This window comes from Mixophyes fleayi, chromosome 1, assembly GCF_038048845.1.
Source record: "Mixophyes fleayi isolate aMixFle1 chromosome 1, aMixFle1.hap1, whole genome shotgun sequence".
Lineage (NCBI taxonomy): Eukaryota > Metazoa > Chordata > Amphibia > Anura > Limnodynastidae > Mixophyes > Mixophyes fleayi.
In genome coordinates this window covers 75,346,890-75,367,351 of record NC_134402.1, presented here as the reverse complement: position 1 = coordinate 75,367,351, position 20,462 = coordinate 75,346,890, and the positions used below count along the sequence as shown (strand labels likewise).

At 40.4% G+C, this 20,462-nt stretch overlaps 1 protein-coding gene across 2 annotated transcripts in view; it reads left to right on the top strand.

The window, feature by feature from the left end:
• The first annotated feature begins 668 nt into the window (after positions 1-668).
• SNX25 (sorting nexin 25) overlaps positions 669-20,462 on the top strand; it is a 138,617-nt gene continuing 118,823 nt past the window's right edge. The window contains exon 1 of one of the 2 annotated variants that reach the window (XM_075196937.1): positions 669-1,334. In XM_075196937.1, the coding sequence (XP_075053038.1) occupies positions 804-1,334 (531 nt within the window). In that variant the 5' untranslated portion in view covers positions 669-803. The remainder of the gene's footprint in view (positions 1,335-20,462) is intronic. The other variant, XM_075196928.1, reaches the window with a different exon arrangement.

The window sequence follows — 20,462 nt, the reverse complement described above, 5'->3', positions numbered from 1 at the left end:
CGTGATTCGTCACTCCACAGAACACGTTTCCACTGCTCCACAGTCCAGTGTCGGTGTGCTTAGTACCACTCCATCCGACGCTTGGCATTGGTCTTAGTGATGTGAGGCTTGCATGCAGCTGCTCAACCATGGAAACACATTCCATTAAGCTCCTGCCGCACAGTTTGTGTGCTTACGTTAATGCCAGTGGATGTTCGTAACTCTTCAGCTACGGAATCAGCAGAGCGTTGGCAACTTTTATGCACCATGTGCCTTAGCAGTCGTGATTTTACGTGGTCCTCCACTTCGTTACTGAGTTGCTGTTATTCCTAAACCATTCTACTTTCTAATAATATCATAGTTGACCGTGGAATATCCAGCAGGGATGAAATTTCACAAACTGTCTTATCGCAAAGGTGGGATCCTATCACAGTACCACGCATGAAGCCACTGAAATCTTCGGAATGACCCATTTTGTATCACAAATGTTTACAAATGGAGACTGCAGAGTGTGTGTGATGTAGGTCCATACATAACACGTATAATTACTTACTCCTTGATGATAGCAGCCAACAGGTAACATTTAGGCAGAGTTGGGATCATATAATTGTCATTAATGACTTGGTGGCTGTGACGCGTCCTGTGTAATATTCCTGTCTCCTCCCCACAGAGGGACTGGGCGGGGAGAGGGTGAAGAGCGGCTGACAGACACGGGGATTAGGGAGGAGACTGGTGGAGAGTGAGCGGACGAGAAGCCGGCTCGGAGCTCGCAGCAGCCCGTGGGAGATGAGCAGCTTGGCCGCGGCGGGGGATGGTGGAGCACTATGAATCTGAATGGGAGTCATGGCGCGGCCGGCGGGGCAGAGGAGAGCGGCAGTGACCCGGGTAATCCCGGGATGAGCAGTGACATGGAGTCCGGCTTGGTAAATCATGCCATCTGCAGGAGGAGGGGAGGACCGGGCATCCCTCCTCCGTGCACGCAGCTCATTCTCGGGCCACACTACTGTGCTGAGGATGGTAAGAGCGCTTCATGGAGCCGATCCACCCCGACCACCGGAAACCTTTGCCCGGATCGGCTGAGCGCAGTATCCCCCTGCTCCCAATCTTCCTCTCGCCTCATGCTGGCCGCCGTGTTTGGACTGCTGCTCTTGTCACTACTACACCTGGGGCAGGAAAGTGGGCAGCTTGGCGGGGCCTCTGGAGGAGACCTGTGCCTCACTGTCCTGCTGCTGCGCTGCGCCGTCTACATGGGATGCGCTCTGTGCGCTCTGCTCCTTGGGTCACTCTGCGCCCTGCACTGCACTGGCCGTCCCAGTGCCCTCCCGGACTTCACTAGAGCCAGAATCCCCAGACAGGTGAGTACTGCTGGGGGAACAACAAACCCAAAGCAGCCACATACTGTAGTAGTGATTGTGTGCCATGAGAGACGTGTATCACATTTGTGGTATAGGTCTGGGTTCTTGTCTTACAGCAAGGGCTTGACCTACAATTACGCAGTGACAGTAATCCTTTAGCTGTCAGTGTCTACAATGGGTTTTAATAATTATCCTAGTTCAATGACCACATTGTGGGGCTGATTCTTGTAGTTCTAAGTATGGAAAAAGAATAGTTACTTCAAAAAACATTTCTCTAGTATATTTAACCACAAGCAATTTATTAAGTCATAAATATATATTCGAATTCACTAAAATCAAATGCAAATATATCTGCTTATCTAGTAGTGCAGTGTTCCCTATGTCTGGTGTAATTATGATGTGGGTGATGCTCTTTAAGATGCTCTAGTTTCTGTAGAGTAAATGCATTTATCAGTGTGCACATCTAGCTAGCAGACATGGAGTTTTAGTCTGATATTGATACTAAAGATGAGAATGTGCGCACTGGCCCTTTGTCTTGAGTTGTGAAGTTCTCCTAAATCCTCTGGTATTCTAAAGGTGTTATGTGTTTCTTTGGCTTTTATGTTGTGATGAAAGTGACTTGTTTTTCAGACTGTATATTTATTAAATACAAATCCCTCCTGGGGTTTGTGCGTTATTACAGCATCAATCTGTCTCCACTTCTGTTATGTGACTCCTACTTCTTCCAATTTCCTTGGCACAGAATTAGAGGTATACTTGGATACTTTCTTACAGAGGTGTAAAATATTGCTATGCACCTGCTCTCCCATTAATATAAAGTAACATGGTTGAAACTTCTATATTGTGCTTGTGAACTTTATGGTTTCTAGTCAGTGTCTTGAGTTGACCATTAGTGGTTTTCCAGCTGCATAACAACACAAACTGTGGATATCCAACAACTGCTGTGAATGAGTTCATTATATACATGCCTGCCATCCATGTCAATAATTAGTGACCTACATGAACTATTCTGGACTATGTGGTCAAAGCAACCATAATGAAGGAGGTAGGAAATTTTTGGGGTCATCATCCTGAAAAGTATGATATTGATTATAATTAGTAGCATTTGTGATCTGTGCATTATGTTGATATTCTGATCATCTACTTTTTTTATTACAATTTTAAGTAACAATCTTAACAGTTGTGGCCGTCAGTATTCATTGTGTGAAACGTGCTATCACATTATTCACATTTTGTATTTTTACAGAACGTTATTTGCGGTACTGTTGAACAGATTTCTGTATTTATTCATCATTTACTGTAGCAACTGTCAGGAGTAAATATTTATATCTGTTTACTACCTAACTAAATAGTAAGGACATTTTTTAGTGGAAGCAGCTCTTACGTAGCTCATATCTTCAATGCATAGGACACGTAGCGTTGTGGTGCATTAGAAACGACTACATGTCAGACCAACCATGAGGAAATTATTCTGTTCATTACATGCTTCCATATACTAAACAAGATAATTGATATTGTGCATCTTCTGTTTATAAAACAAGAACAGATATCCTTAAACTAATCCAGTATACTGATCAAGAGACGTGTCCGTTTGCATTCATCCATGCCTGTAAAACAAGGGCAGATATTATTTACATGCATTGTAAAGAACAACAGAAGTGGTACAGTGTAATTGCCCCATGTCTTCTATACTGATTCTAGTGGGGCTATCCTCTTCCCAGTGTTGTTTTGATTGGACGACTGTGTGTACCTTAACACTGTAGCTGTCAGGCAGCTAAGCAACATTCAGCTATAAAGACTTGATATTGAAGGACCATTCTACATCACTTTACAGCAATATCAATAGCTGTAAATCCTGACTTGATTAAATAATTTATGTTGCATAGCATTTTTAAACAACATCAATGTATATTAATAATTTGTCACATTCACATGTATTAATAGGTACTCTCTTACATAGAGTGTTAAGATGATTGTTTTTTTTGGCTCTGTTTCATTTTCAAATACATTTTTGTCTTTAAATAGAGAAGAAAACATATATACTGTATATGTGTAGTGTGTAATACTTTAGAGCTTTTTTCCATAAATAAGTCTGTTAGGTTTCTGAAATCTCTACTTTTTATTATAAGGAGTTCAAAAGGGTGAATTTTACAAATACAATTCCTATTGTATGTGTAATGTTTTCCTTGAGACATTCTTTTTGTATAATTTCGGTGCATGAGCTCCTTGTCTGTGCCCAACTCCAACTGACCCCTCATAAATCCACTGTCATGGGATTGAACTGATGAACGAAGATATCTTTTTTTATCATGTTTCTTGGTTCAAACCGCTGGCACTGGCCGGATGATGCTGTAATTGGCATAAACAGACGATTGCACAATCCCAGCCCACTGGCGTTGAAGAATTGCTAGGAAAGGTTAGTTGTGGATACATCCCACTGGAGAGTGTATCTAGCAAATTATTAAACATAAAGTGGCCTAGTGGTTAGCACTTCTGCCTCACAGCACTTGGATCATGTGTTCGATTCCCGACCGTGGCCTTATCTGTGTGGAGTTTGTATGTTCTCCCTGTGTTTGCGTGGGTTTCCTCCGGGTGCTCTGGTTTCCTCCCACACTCCAATACTGTTCGGTTAATTGGCTGCTATCAAAAATTGATCCTAGTCTCTGTCTCCCTCTCTGTATGTCTGTCTGTGTGTGAGTGTGTGTCTATATTAGGGAATTTAGACTGTAGGCTCCAATGGGGCAGGGACTGATGTGAGTGAGTTCTCTGTACAGCGCTGCGAAATTAGTGGCGCTATATAAATAAATGATGATGATGATGGGATAGGGGCTATATTTCCAAAATTGGTCCCTTTGGGTCTACTTTCCCCAACAAGGATAGATTTTTCCTTTTTAATAATGTCACACAACATACACATTATGGTGCATGGTTCTGTGTTTTGTTGGTGTCCAAGTCCAAGCTTTTACTTGAGTTTTTCTAACAAATGGTTTGAGAGACAGTGTTGCATTTGTTTCCTGATAACTTTTCTCAGAACCACCACATCAGTGACCACTCTCCAATTTCCTGTAGACATAGACACACGATAGCTCACTGCACTATGAGACACTTCGAGCTGGACAAACCCCAGTCTCCAGGTTTCTTTTACAGGTAACACTTGTGCCCTAGGGACTGGATAAAGTTGCCATGCTTTTTGCTGTACCTATTCTGTGCATGACAGTTTAACCTCCAGTGCACTTTCCAGGTACCACTAGAATCTGGTCATGGCATTTGTGGAGGAAACTCCAGTGGCAACATAACTGGTGTATCCTATAGGAGCGAGTACTTCTCTGGACGCACTAGTAGTTATAGCGGTGCCCAGCTCTGAATGTTATGTCTGTAAGCATTAGCTGGCAGGAGCCCATTCTAATTATTCGCAGCAGGCGTGCTGGGGGTGGGGATACAATTCTAGTTGTAAGCTTTCAAGCAGGGTCCTCTTACCTCTCTGTATGTATTACCCAGTATTGTTATATTAATGTTTTTTCCCAATTGTAAAGCGCTACGGAATTTGCTGGTGCTATATAAATAAAAGACGATGGGGCACAGCCTGGTGGGCTATTTATGTTTCATACGTTCTCTGGGGGCTCAGGTGGATGCAGTAGTTTTTTCATGGACCACATACTTATATATAATCCTTTATTTCTGGTGGAACAGACTAGTGTAATGGTGTTTTGTTGGGGCATAATGTAGTTTTCCTTTTTGGTGGGTACACTGACTGGTGTAATTAACTATGGGGCAGAGAAGGGAATGTGTTGGACATTGTACATCGTGACCTACTCTCCTGGAGTGTCCGGGAGGATCCTGGCTTAGGAGGAGACTTCCTGGATTCCTGAGAGAGCAGACAAGGTTTTTGTTGTTTGCTTGGGTGCCTATCTGCCTGTAAGGTGGGCAGGGGATGCTGTGATACCGCAGATTGTAGCATCAAGTACTGTCCACCTGAGTGAACCCTGTATGGGCTGGAGGGTGGTAACTAAATTAGATGATCTAAATGTTGTCATCAAGTTCACCTTGTCATACCTCTCTGTATATCCCAAGTAGACAAGTGTTACATTGGCAATGTAGCGAGTTGTATAATCTGTTGGGTACAGGCTGATTATTGTTTAGTAGAATGCTGTTACTTGCCAATGTGCATAATTCCACCCTAAAAAAACAAGATGCCTTCACTCCAACTATGGCTCCCACCTGGTCACTTTCGTCTGTGGTGTTAAGGTCATTCGGGACCACACGTAGGAATTCAGCATTATAAAACACTAAAGTGTGTATATATACCATTTCGAGATTACATTCTCTTTGTATATATAGAATATATAGATATATAGAAATAACACAGTGGTGACCGCTATGTTAAACTTTCCACCAATCACATTATCAAATGCAATATCATAATTATGTTAATATCCAAATAGAGGGCAGTCAGAGTAACCCATTCTTCACCAAATATTTATACTTGAGCAAAATAGCACGTCGATAGATTATCTGCAATAACGTATAGTAGGCTAATTCTGAGCACAAATAAATCAACTGCTGCTTACATGTAGACAGATGAACACAAGTTGCTAAAAGATTATACAAAATATATTTACATACTAGTACAACCATCTGTTTTAAAACCTATACTAGAATTCCCACCTAAAGTGCTCTTCAATGATGGCTGTCTGGATATACCTAGGATTCTATCAATATTACAAACAGACAAATAATCAAATATAAATGAGAAATAAACAACGGTGCAATCGCTGACAAAAAAAACCCAATATGAATAGTTTCTGTCAAATATACAAATGAAAAATAAAAGTTAAGAGTCACACTTTATTCACATATATCACAATACAAATTACTGTTTAATTTTTATGTCTTTGCGGTTTAATTTTATGTATATCTTATGAATATTTGGGAGCTGGAATTATCGGCCAAATCACAAAATCAAATACTGTTCCAAAAAGACCCTTCTTAAGGTGCCTTAAGATCATAAAGTTTGTGCATTATCCAAAGAGACCTCTTTCCACACATTGTAACCAGATTTGGATTTTTTTTTTTTCATTTTCGATCTGGACTTTTTCATTTCTATATCTGACCAATTGTTTATATTGTGTTTTTTTTTTTTTACATTTTTTATTGTAGTGTTATGCACGTTTAGTCGCTATCCAATAACGATTGTCGAACCCCGATGTGTGGTTCCAAAGCACAAAGTAATTTAATGGCAAAAAGTAGCAGAATAACAATGCAAAATAAAACAAGTACAGCCGTTACTTATCGCAGGCGCTCTGGATCCAATGTACAGTCATTCAGGTCTGAAGGCTGTGGTCAAGAAGACTGGTCACTAGGTCCAGAGCCTTCTTATATACAGTCAGTGAATACAGTAAAACAATGAAGAAGATGTGGCTTGCTTCTATTGGTCCAAGCTTCAGGAAGGTCCAGTGTACTGCAGGTCATAGGCCAGTTCAAACCAAAATATCCAAAGGTGGAGGTCAGCTCTCCAGGGGATGCACTCCGATTTTCCCACCAAGAATCCAGTTTCAACTAGTCTGTTTGCATTATACAGTCAGTATCACTTTAAACATTTATTCCCTAACATCGCTAACTAGAGTATGCAATGTGCGATCTCTTCAGCGAATGAACCGGACAATTGTTGATGAATAGGGGATTAAAATGATGTAACCTGAACCTTTAATTTCACTAACATGTATATAACTTATAATACTAAACATAAATACTGCTATATTTCGACATAAATAACTGTGTTGCAACTACAATTAATGTGTACTAATTACAAATGTGTATGTTTGTGTGAATGTGTGTAAAAGTGTAAAATTTGTCGTTGCGACTGGGCACGCCCTTCCACGCCATAGCATGCTCTACACATAATTTCAGACACAGACAACCAAATCTGCTCGATATAAATTGAAATGACTATCCAATTTGCTGACTTCGACAGTAGGTAGTAGCACCATTGTTTATTCTGCATTTGTATTTGAATATAATATGCCAACCATTATAATAACAATAGTCCCACACAATAAGCACCAGGTAACACATTACTTTACTCCTTATTTTAGAAAATATTTTAGATTAAACTCCACAATTAAAACCATTTGGACGCGTCTAATCAGTCTCTACAAAATGCTTCCCACAACACTTTTTTTTAAATTGCCTCCTCAAGGTGGTACCTGACCTCCTTCAGTACCTGCAGCGTAACTGATAAGTATTATGTCTTCTATCGAAAAAGTGTCAACCAACATGACTGTTCTTCCTTTCTATTATCTACATTAATGGTTCAGATACTGAATCTATATTATGTAAGTCTTGTTTTAACAGCATTCGTGTTAGGCCCAACATAGCTTTACCCAAGGGTGCAGTTCAAAAAATATATTAGCCTTTTACACACACATACAGCATATAATCTCACTGGTATTTGTTAACATTGTGATGTTTGAAACAAAGACATCTTTTGTTATATCATTGTCCATGGTTCCTACATGGGAGCATTCTATATTTTGGAGTAGATAAAAATCTAGTATGTGTAATTGGTTAAATAATATTCGCTATAATCAAAGCTCTGCAATATTAGATTCTATGGGGCATATTCAATTCCGATCCCGATCCGCGGTATCGCGCCGGAACGGCCGCGAACCTAATCTGCGGTACCGCAATAACGTGGATTTTCGTTCACAGCCCATAGGGCTTTGTACAAAAATCCGCGTTATTGCGCTACCGTATTACCGGTAGTACTGCGCATTTTCTGCGGTAACGCGAGTTACCGCGGATCGGAATTGAATATGCCCCTAAGCCTGAAAATATTCTACAACATGACAATACCAGCCAATATACAGTATATGTACAGTCTTGTTTAAGACTTTCTATTATAAGTACTCTATAATTGCCTTATTCACAGTTTCTGTCATAACCGTAGAGCTTTTATTATCTGATCTCACATAAACAATATGTCTTCCACATAGTTATGCCAATATGTAATATATTGAGAATACCGTTTATCTTCTAGGAACAAGCACTGCTCCACATTATTTATAAAGATATTTTATAACATGGAGCCATGTTGGCCCCCATACTGGTACCTTTTTTTTTCCTGAAGATATAAATTGTTTTGAAATCAAAAATAATTCTCTGCTAGGACAAAACATAACAATTATATTTTCTCTCAGTAAACCTTATTCAATACTTTTATTCCCTTCTCCATGTGGTACTAATGTATACAAGATTTGTACATAGATTGTATACAATAGCTAATGTCCTTCTAGTTGTTCAATACTAATTCACTTCATTATAAACTATTGTGTGTCTTTTAAACATGTAGGGATTTTACAAACGATTGACTCTAAATGCCAATCCAAATATTTTTCTATATAAGCTGTTTATTTGCCTCAATCATGTAGTTATTCTTATCCATGGCTGCTTTAGTTCCACCCTTGCTACATGAAATAACAGTCAGTATTTGTGCAAAACAGAAAACTAGTTTGCACCCCTTGCATTGTAACATGGTTTTCTCCAGGACACTTAAATAAGAAACTTCGTAATTTAAGATCCTTAATGAATCAGGCCCCTTTTGTTTAGGTAAACCCTTCAATAGTTTAGCCACTTAGGAAAGACTATGAGATCTTGCTTTTTTTCATCTCATGTAACCTATTCTTATCTTTTAATACCAAACATGTCTAATGAATGGTTAAAGGCGCAAAGTCACTTTTAGCCCTCAACGAAGTCAAACCACCCATCATTTTATACATTCTGAATATCAGATTTTTATGATTTGAAAAGGACAGCCTAAGCTTCAAAGACCCGTGATGACATGTTAATGACTACGTCTGGTACCCCTGCTACTGTTCTCACTAACTGGTGATAATACCCAATACCTTGTCTTTATGTCTCCTCCTTGTCCTATCAGTGATGGGCAACTTCGGAGGGGGCGGGGCAAGGGCGATCCTCTAACCCTTAGGGGGGAATAAAATTCCCGTCAGAGTAACGCCGCACTAAACCTATTACTGTTAATACGGTAATGTTAACCCTGAAGTCGGCGTTGAAATGACCGTATTAATGGCAATTATGTGCACTATTAGCGTAATATTGGTAGTAGTGTGCAGGCCGTGTTACTGCCGAAAGTAACGCGGCCAATTGAACTCCCCCTTAATCTCAGTAATATGTTTAAATGTATTGTTTTATCAAAGAAGGACACACCCATCAGCAGGCATTATAAACACACGTTACAAGCTATGACAATAAAGCAGGGAGGAGCTGGGGGCCGCAGGTGAAGGCTGGCAGGGCCACATGCCTAGAGCTGCCTGCTGCCCATCACTGCTTTATATCTTGATTGTCGATTTGCATGAAGAAAAAGGTACTTGTGTCAGATCCCTGCTGTACAGGAATCTGTATCTGAGCTGCAACAGATGATGAAGACTGGATGCCGGCAGCAGGTTCTTCCCTTGAGATATGTTGACTCATCTGCTGTCTACTTTCATCCTTCCAAGAATAAACTGTATTTAGTTCATAATCGTTATTAACATGTTTAAAGGTCTTCGATTTACCCAATAGAATCTCCACCTTCATTCTCATAACCGTAGCGTTAAGTTCCGTAGACAACCTTAAATTCATCTGCTGATATTTTATCTTTAAAATCTACTGAAGGTTTTATAATGTCCTCAGTAGCTGTTATTTATTTTTAAGAACGGTTACAGGTATTCTATTGTCAGAACTACCAAGACTATTCTACGTATATTCAACCTATAGGTCCCGTATTGCAGAGTGATATTTTAATTATAGACATATATTTGGTGGTGAGCGGGTTAATTTGACTACCCTTTAATTGGATATTGATATAATGAACACATGGTATCGATAAAATATTGTGATGTAAAGGGTTAATGAAAAGGCCGCCGCTGTTATCATTTTTGTCTGTCCGCTTCTTTATCCTGTTCATAACCCCACCCTGTTCTGTGTTTACACTCCGCAGAAAAACACCTGTGGGCCAAGCTTCTTAACCCCTTCACGTCCAGAGGTTCTTTGCACCTCAGTGTTCAGACTTTTTTCCCACATATTCCAAATTGTTCCATTTGAAGAATAACTTTCATTTTTTTTTTCCCTTTAAGTTCTCAGTCTAAAATTAAATTAATTACTTACATCTATAATATTGCTCTACAAGTTATTTATAAGTATAAGGGGGACTTCAATTCTGCCGCTAAATCTATTTCCGTTAACACGGTAATATTAACCCTGCTTTCTGCTCGTGGCTCAGGGGCGTTGAGATGACTGTATTAATGGTAATTATGCGCACTATTACCATAATACTAGTAATAGTGCGCATGCCACGTTACTTTCGGCAGTAACACGGCCAATTGAATTCCCCCCATAGAGATACTTAATATATGCACTTTATTCAAGTTCTGAAGCACTTATTGGGATATCATTTTCATTTATTTGTTTTTACTTTTTTTTTTATTAAACTGTTTTCACTATGTTAGAGCTAGTTTACTAATATTGTATTAGTAAACAACCAGCAATTGCTTTTTATCTCTCTACTGCAAGTGAGCCAATAAAATCAAGTGTTTAGTTGATCTGGTTCAATGTAATTGTGCATCCGAATGCAATGACGTCAGCAGAGGCTACAATATATTTCTGGATCTAATAGTAAAGAAAATAGCAATGGCTATTAAATCCATGGCAGCGTGGCTCGCTTAGCAATGCCTGGCATACCTTAAAGGATGAAGTCCCTGGTGACATAACTGGCACATTCTTTCTCAATGTCGAGGCTTTGTGGTAAGACAGCGGTGTTCCAGCAGGTTTAAGATTTTAACGCTGTTTATAGAGATTGGGTTTGTAAGCTGGAAGAAATTGTTTCTGGGTTCACAGTTGACTCCACTGACAGATGGAGCCCAACAATAGTGGCACTCAGGAGCTTGTTGGCACCATTGTTGGACTTGATTGGCCTTCATAAATGCCAATTTATAAAGTGCTTCTCCAAATGATGAGGCATTTGGAAGCTTAATTTCCAGGGGGGTAAATGGGATTAAAGCTGCACTTTTAATACGTGAACCTTAAGCCTTAGAACCAACGTGAAAGATCGTCTCCCCCTTCCCATCATAATATAGACATACAAGAGCTTTTGGGGAATAACTACAAGAATGCTAGTTTGGGCTCAGAGTTCAAACAACAAATATGTTTTGATTGTATCTTTGTTTTATGTCAGTCTTAAGTTTTGTCATTTGTTTTCTGTATATTATTTGATGTGTTCATTTAATATAATAAAACACGGACGGACTATGTTTCGTTTTGTGAGATATTACTTAGACCAGCCCTTTAATTCAGCGTTTGCTGATTTGCATTCCACACACATCGCCTCTTGTTCCTTTCCCTCACAAAGGCCTCTGAATGTTGTGATTAGCATGGGAAGGATTAAGAAAGGCTATCAAGCACTTAAACCTGAAGGAACATCGTGTATTTAGGAAAAAGCAATTGATTTGCAAAAACACTGTTAATAAGCATGCAAATGAGCTTGTGCTTTATTTCCCTAATAAGGATAGCTTCATATTTGTATCACATAATTACAGTTGATTGAGTGAAATAGCAGTGGACGATCCTAGACATGAAAGCGTTTTCTCAAGTACTGTTTTCAAATATGTTTCCCTTAGTCAGTAGAGTACACTTCTGGGTAGTGCCATGTACATGGTCTGTTCTTTACTGGGTGTTTGAGCATGACGAGGAATAACCACTTATAAGACAGCCTGTTAAATTATTATTAAGAACGGTTCTAAACAGAATCTGGACTTTTGCCTAAGTAAATACAGAATGATGCCTGGAGTACTCTGGAGAAAACCTGTAGCTTTCCATTAAAGGGGTGATCCGCTTATGGACTATAAACAGCATTACAGTAGTACTATGGAGAGATTTCGTCTGCCAGGGCTGTGAGCCACAGTGCCAGCCAGATCTCTGTGCCTGGCACAGGGTAACAACCCCCTGCCCCTTCCACCATATTTGCTGTATTGACGGATTATTGTTTTTTTTTTTCAGGGGCTACCCAAAGTGGAAGTTAAAAATGTATATAATATGGTAGTGACCGAGTGTCACTATGTGGGTGAGATTCACACACATCTGTAACCTGGACGGCAGGCGGGTGGTACGTTTGAGTGATGAAACCAGTGAATGGCAACTTCAAGGCCGTCTGCTGTTTATAAATAGCCGCACATTACTGTTAGTCTCAGTGATACGTTAAAACAATATCGTACATTGAATTAAAGAAAGAGACATCTACCTATTGTTACATATCAGCAGGCATTTTAATGTAAAATAAACTAGTGTTACAAGTTACTGTATAACAAACAAATTTGACAGCTCCCTTCTGGGTGACCAGATTTTCCACCAGGTTTTGAATGTTGAGTGTACGGCTACTACGGGCTACACACAATTCTACAGAGCTTGCCATCTGCCAGTCTGTTGTGCTTGTGGTTAATGTGCCCTGTGATACAGAACGGCTTTTCACATTTATAAGTGTAATCAAATCTAAACAAGAACTTTGCAGCACACTTGGGTGATTTACGTTTCCTTAAAATTAAGCAAGTTAAGTGATGTTTGGGCAGCCCATGTTATGCCCATCTCTTTCCTATAGAGGAAAGAGAGAGACCATGTGGTACAGACTTTCACCCCTCTTCTGTGTCACGTGAAAGTTAATTAAGTTCAGCCCACCCCCCCCCCCCCAAAAAAAAAACCCCATGAGAGAGAGCTGCTGCGCATGCGCGGGCCGCGGCGCTGTCAAAGAAGCGTCCGCGGCGGTGCTGTATACAATACAGCACCGCCAGGGGCGCTTCTTTGACAGCGCCGCGGCTGCTGTATAGGACAGTGCCGATATGGTGGGCACTAAGTTAGCGCATGGGGGGTTTCTGGAGACTCAGAAACCCCTCCCCTGCGTGTGACCCTGGACCCGTCGAGATTCACTGCTGCCATGGCTTTTACGAACTGAAGCTCAGTGGTGCATAAAGCAGAGAATAAGAACTGGTGGACTGTAAAGCTGAAAAAGGATGATGGAGCATAAGAAAGAAGGGTTGGGTATCAAAAGTCGACGGTGAAAATGTGTACATAATAATGTTTTGGTTTTTTTTGCAGTTTCTTGCCGTTTTAAATCTTTATGTCAACATTTTGACTGTCGACTTTACAACCCTGCACACATTTTACATGTCGACATTTTACCTGTCGACCTTCAGAACATGTAGCCGTTATAATTGTAGAAATTTTGGAGTACACATCTTCAGTGTAGACATTTTCACTGTCAACTTTTAAACTACATCCCAAAAAGAGAGAGCTGGGGGCCACAGGTGAAGGCTTGGAGTGCAGCCTGTTGTCCATCATTATCTTGTAGCCATATGAAAGCCATGTGCTTACAGATTTTATGATCCCTGAGTTCAAAACAAAAGAAAAGTTTAGTAAGTAAATGTAGAACGTATAGAGATTTGAGAATCTTTTGAAATATAGGCAAGTCAGACGTGGTAAAACAGTTCAGACACATGCATGTTGCTGAAACATGCCAGCTAGCAGTTGGTAGGAAAGCTTGTCTAGCTATTCCAAAAATATCCCATGCAAGCATTGAAACTTCATGTCCAAAATACTCACAAACTGACCGAAAATAATCTTAGTCTGCAGGGAAGATGATTACTATGTCCAGTTACATGATTACAATGGTCATGATAAACCTGTGGTATCCACCCAGTAACCGTTAGGGCCGTGAGCAGAAATGATGGTGAGGCCTCCTACATGGTGAATGCTGGACCAACTACACATGTCTCACTGACCATCTGATCGGCCACACAGTTACTTGCTATATTATACAGACGCCACTGCGAAAGAATCGCAGCTTATAACTGCCTGTTGAGTATCTCTGTTTCCTGTACTGCATTGATCTCGGGCAGCTTTCCTGAGTTCAGTGTAGGAAAGGAACCCGAACGGCTATCGGCAAGGGATAGAACTGTCTGGAAGCTGCTTTTAAACATTTTTAAGTTGGGGATCTCTGTTATTCAGGGCCGTTAAAATGTCATGAATCCTGAATATACTAGTAATGGTGAGCATGTGCAAGAAAGCGGCACATACTTTAAGTACAATGAGTCATTGTTCAAAGCGCATTAAAGCTGTCTACCAATGACCAACCATCCCATATTATACAGGTATCCTAAGGTGAGCTCAGTTAGGTCACAAACCTACCCGTATCAATGTGGGTAGTACAATAGTATAGCGCGCGATAGAACTCCTATAAAAAGATGTTATAAAATTTGATATTCAACTGGTTTTGAGGAAGCGGATCAGTGGTTTTCATACAAGCCTCTAACTTAAGCAGTTTCTTTCCAGTTCTGCTACCGTAGCACAGCCTGCACATGATAAACATGACTTTGGAAAGCCCTTAGAAAGGGTGGAGAATGTATTTTATGCTTGAGGAACTTGGGCACTTTGCCCACAGCATTCATAAAGTTTATCAGCACCAGTGTGCCAGGAATACAGTTAAAGCTAAAGGCTCTGGGACTGTTCCATGGTACGTCTCGTGCTGTCAGCAGACAACCAGGACTATGTGACACTAGGTAAAGAAAGAACAGACTGCAGGTCATCCAGGGCATTTTTGATTCACTAGTCCTTACAAAGAATCTCCAAAGGCTGCTTTGTATGACTGTCATTAAAAAACTGTAACCACAAAAATATTATTTGCGTAACCGTGCCTAGCACATAGGAGTACATGTGGTAAACATAGATTCCTGTTGTACCTTTTGTGGGGCATTGAAGCAAATTCAGGGGTTTTGTCTTTGGTAACATTTTTGTTAATTTCCAGACTTGAGCATTCCCAAATTGTGTCATTCCACAGCCACTGTATTGTGCGCAGATTGTCAAACAAAATTCACAGGGGGGCTCTGGGAGGAAATACATGTTTTATGGGGAATAGAAATTTAGTATGGTGTAATTCCTGAATGGGGAGCTCTGCAATCAGAAAGTTCATATGTGAGGGACATCAACACCTGCTCAGCTTGTTAGAAAACAGACCATTACAGCCATAGATGACACTAAATAGATTCAGGAAATGGTGCATCCATGGCAAGTACATGTCATTTTTAGTTTTTTTTTATTGATATATCAATGCATTGATGCATCCTAAACTAAAGTTCTTCTTTAATATGTACCTGACACCATAAGTATATGTAATAGCCTTGTTTTCCTTTTTCATTAACCTATCAGTATTGACCATCAGTAATGACCATCTTCTTTGTTACCTTATCTTCCATCCTTGTCTGACATTTGCTCTGGCCACATTAGAACAGTACCTTCATTCCAGCCAGCACTTCAAGCATGCACCAGCATGTGTAGTATTTTTCATAGGCATTACCGATGGCTATGATTAGGGCTGGTGAAGTTGAGTTCCTCATATGGGGCCTGATTCATTAAGGAACTTAAGCAAGAAATTTCTTGCTTAAGTCTTCTGGACAAAACCATGTTACAATGCAAGGGGTGCAAATAAGTTTTCTATTTTGCACATAAGTTAAATAATGTCTATTTTTTTTCATGTAGCACACAAATACTTGATAGCTTATTTGTACACTGAAATTTAAAATTGATATTTGTGTGCTAGATGAAAAAACAGTCAGTATTTAACTTATGTGCAAAATAGAAAACTTATTTGCACCCCTTGCATTGTAACATGGTTTTGTCCAGGAGACTGAAATAAGAAATTTCTTCCCTAAGTTCCTTAATTAATCAGTCCCATGGTGATCATAGTGCAATGCCTCTGGAGGAGACCTTCAGTCAAGTATGTAGTGTGTAAGTGCACCAGTGAGCATAGTTAACCCCAGGGATGTCCAATTATATGAGCTTCTGCTTCTCTCTTGGGACCATTTTCTATTTATTTAGACACTACACTTCAAATTTTTGTCCAAAGCATACCTGCACACGTAAGAGACCCTGGCTTTCTAGATGATCTTTATTATAAACAGACCAATAGGAATATGTCCAACATGCAAGTAGTCTACCATCTATTGTGAAAAAAAAATAGATGCCTTAAATTTAGAACGATAGTGATTCAGTCTACTTCAAAAAACATATGAAGCCAGGAATGACCTATCTTGAAATGACAGCGAGTCATTATCCAGAGCAGTCTACAGATATTGGCCATTACTGATCACATAATAAACTAAACTAAGGTATGAGTTGTTCTTGTGGAAAAACCCAAAAGGGATTGAGCAATCCTGGAATCTTAAACAAAACAAAGGAACCAGAAGCTTTACTAAAATGAAAATGAATACAATTAGTGCCTCTTACTGGGCTGAACTGAGCAAATATTTATTTGCTCATTGCAGCTCTGCAAACAATAAGTAATGTTGTTATTTTTAACTTTTTATTGACTTTGCAGGGTTTTTTTTTGTTATTTTTGTGCTCTTGGTGACAGCTCCCACACATGTCAACAGATTTACTATTGTATTTTATTTATAGTTAAATACTACTGCATAGATATTTAACATATTGTGTTCTCTCCTCTAATATTGTAACACGTATTAATCAAGTTTTACAAACAATATTGCTTAGCAGCTAAAACTACTCATGTTTCTGTTGTTGGTAGTCCACAGCCCCCATATTTTCTCAAAGATGATTGAAGCGTTATAAATATCATAGATTTGTAAGGCGCCACAGTGCTCCGCAGCACCTTACATACATAAAACAGGGACATACAAGGTAGACAAAATTAAATACAGGCATGAAAACAAAGGGTATGGAGGACCCTGCTCATTAGAGAGCTTACATTCTAAATGGAAGAGGGCACAGCTGAAACAAGAGGAGTAAATGTGGCTCAGAGTGTAGATTGGGACAGTTGTGAGTGTGCATTAGTGTGAATAGTGTTATCGCGGATAAGGTCACCTCTATTGGAAAAAAAAAAAAAAAAGATATGGGTTTTCAAAGAGCATCTAAAGATTTGAAGCCTGTGCGAGGAAAGTCTGAGCGTGGTAGGGAATTCCATAAGTGAGGAGCAACGCGGGAGAAGTCTTGTAGGCAGGAGTGAGAGGTGGTTACCAGAGACGAGACAAGGTGAAGGCCAGAGGTAGATCTAAGAAGGCGGGAGGGAGAGTATGATATGAGATTTGAAATGTATGCAAGGGTAGTGTTGTTGAGGGCTTTGTAGGTAAGGGTGAGTAATTTGATTCTTGAGGACACAGGGAGCCAGTGGTAGCATGTTGGGTAAGAAAAGGGCGTATTCTGGCAATGTTTTTAAGGTGGAGTCGACAGCACTGGGAGAGGAATAAAGCAGAAGGCGGAGTCCATAGTGACACCAAGGCAGGGGGCTTGGGAGACTGAGGAAGTTGAGTGAGCTCTCTGTACAGCGCTGCAGAATTAGTGGCGCTATATAAATGATGATGAAGTTGTGGTGTTATTGACAGTCAGGGAGATTTGAGGGCAGATGGTGACTCTGGCAGGAGGAAAGATAATAAGCTCTGTTTTGGACATGTGTCCTTTAGGTAGCTGTGGACATCCATGTAGAGAAAAAGCAGTTGGTTACACAAGATGGTACAGAAGGAGAGAGGTCAGGGGAAGAGATATAGATTTGGGTGTCATCAGCGTAGAGGTGGTATTGGAGGCTGAATGAGCGAATTAGTGCCCCAAGAGAGGTGTACAATGAAAAGAGTAAAGGGCCAAGAACAGAGCATGGTGGCACCCCAACAGATAGTGGGAGTGGAGGGGAGGATAAGCCAGAGGTAGAAACACTAAAGGAGCGGATCGATAGGTAGGATGTAAACCAGGAAAGAACTGCGTCACGAAGGCCAGTGGAGTGAAGGGTGTGTAGGAAAAGCGGGTAATCAACAGAATCAAAAGCAACAGAGAGGTCTGGGAGAATGAATATGGAGAAATTACCCTTAGATTTTGCAGTAAGTAAATCATTGGTCACTTTCTCGAGAGCAATTTCAGTGGAATGTTGGGGGCGGAAGCCTGATTGCAGCGAGTCGAGAATGGAATAAGAGGAGAAAAAGTGGTACAGGCGTTTGTACATTAATTGCTCAAGTAGTTTGAAGGCAAAGGGTTGGAGAGTAATCGGGCGGTAGTTGGAGAGAGAGGCTGGATCGAGAGATGGTTTGTTTAGAATAGGTGAGATGAGCGTATGTTTAAGGGAGGATGGAAATGTGTAAGTGGAGAGAGACAGGTTGAAGAGGTGAGTTAGAGGTGGGCATGCAGTGGAGGAGAGGGAGTGGAGAAATTGGAAGGGAATAGGGCCGAGGGTACAGGTTGTAGGGTGAGATGATAAAATGAGTGCAGAGACTTCATCTTCAGTAACTGAAGATAATTAATTTAGGGTGGATTGGGGAGTGTAGGTAATGGTGGGTAGAGTGAGTGGAACTTGGCATAAGGAAATATCTCGTCGAGTGGTGTCAATTTTGTCTTTGCAATATAAAAAGACAGTTGAGTAAGAAAATTTAAAAAGCCTCAGGTTCTGCTCTAGGTTTCCATTGTCTGAGGTAGCTGATGGGCTATAATCTCCTCCTCCAAGTGCCTCTTATTGGGAAATTCATCACTCCTTGGTCATACCTCCCAACAGTTGTCTCTGGTAGCGGAACAGCTGCCCTGTACAAACCCTCCCTTCCAAACACCATTCGCAGTACTTGTTCACCCCTGCTCTTCCATGCAGATCAGTAGTGACTGACGCATACCTCTCAAATTTCCTACCCGTGGGACAAAAGTGTCCTGATCAGGATGGTGGGACAGTTGGGAGGTATGCTTGGTGGTTTCTATCCCCTCCGCATGAAAAAATGCCAAATCTGATTCTTTCTCCCCTGATGATGTATGTTACACTCCTTGCCCCTAACTAACCACATAAGGGCTCATACCCAAGGTCTTTATATCATGTGTTTTGGTAATGTTTTAACTGTACAAAAGCGCAATTAAACAGTTTGAGGACCGTTTGTTTCCAGTGTTCCGGTGTCGGAATGCGTCATGTTCTATACTTATTTTTTTTTTTGTGCTTATAGGTTAAGTAAATACATTGGGAAAGCCTAAAGTGATCTCCAAGGGGTAACAAACGAATGTCAGATGTTTCACATGTTTTTACTAGCGAATAAAAATACAACACCAGTAGGTTTGTGGACTAATGCATTTGGTCCTTTTCCGTCCTAATGATGTGCTCTCCAGTCTGCCTTCCGTCCACCATGTTCGACATTATTCTGCCTGTCACTAAGTTCAGTACACTTGTGACAGTCACTGTGTTATTTGACACACACACACAGGGCCTGAGTCATTAAGGATAGCAAAGCAAAACATGAGTAACTTTTTGCACCTTGGCAAAACCATGTTGCATTGGTGGGGGAGGTAAATTTAAAATGTGGGGACAGATTTATAGTTTGAGTAAGGCGTGTTCTAGATCAACTTTAAATTTCTGTGTAAACATAAAGCTATCAAGTATTTGTGTTCCAGATAAAAAAGCAGACTATATTTTCCTTACATGCAAAATAATAAATTAATTTGCACCCCTTGCATTGTAACATGGTTTGTCCAGGATCAAATTTACTCCTTTTTTTGCCTTTCTCTCTTTAATGACTAGAGCCCATAGGAGGTAAATGTTTATCCATTCCTTACAAAACAAGAACAGTGCTCGCACACACCCTCAACTCCATTTGTAAGTGAAGTATATTTACACACGTGTTAAGGTTAGCCTACATTAGACTATATTCAGTTGGTGCCTGTGAGGGTGACGGAGGAAAGCCTATTAGTTGCTACGTATTTGGTGCAGATTTACACCTTAGTGCAAATCTAGTAAATAATCCTCTGAAACAATGCAATTGAAATTGATGAAATCATTATGGAACACGTTGATAAATGCCATTGGAAGATGACAGCAAGTGACTTATATTGACCGTTCATCATCCCACAAACCCACAGACCTCAATAATGTCAGAGGAAATCTGGTTGCTTATCCAGAGCATTGAATGATAGAAACCTGTCCAATTTGGCCACAGACGTGTGTGCTTGGCTTTCAGGGATAATGGTTGTGTGTGGCCGGTGTAATGAATGGAGATAGAAACGATGGACCTAAGCTGCTGGTTTTTGAGTCTCAGTATTTCCTCACGTGGTATGTTCCCTCTGATT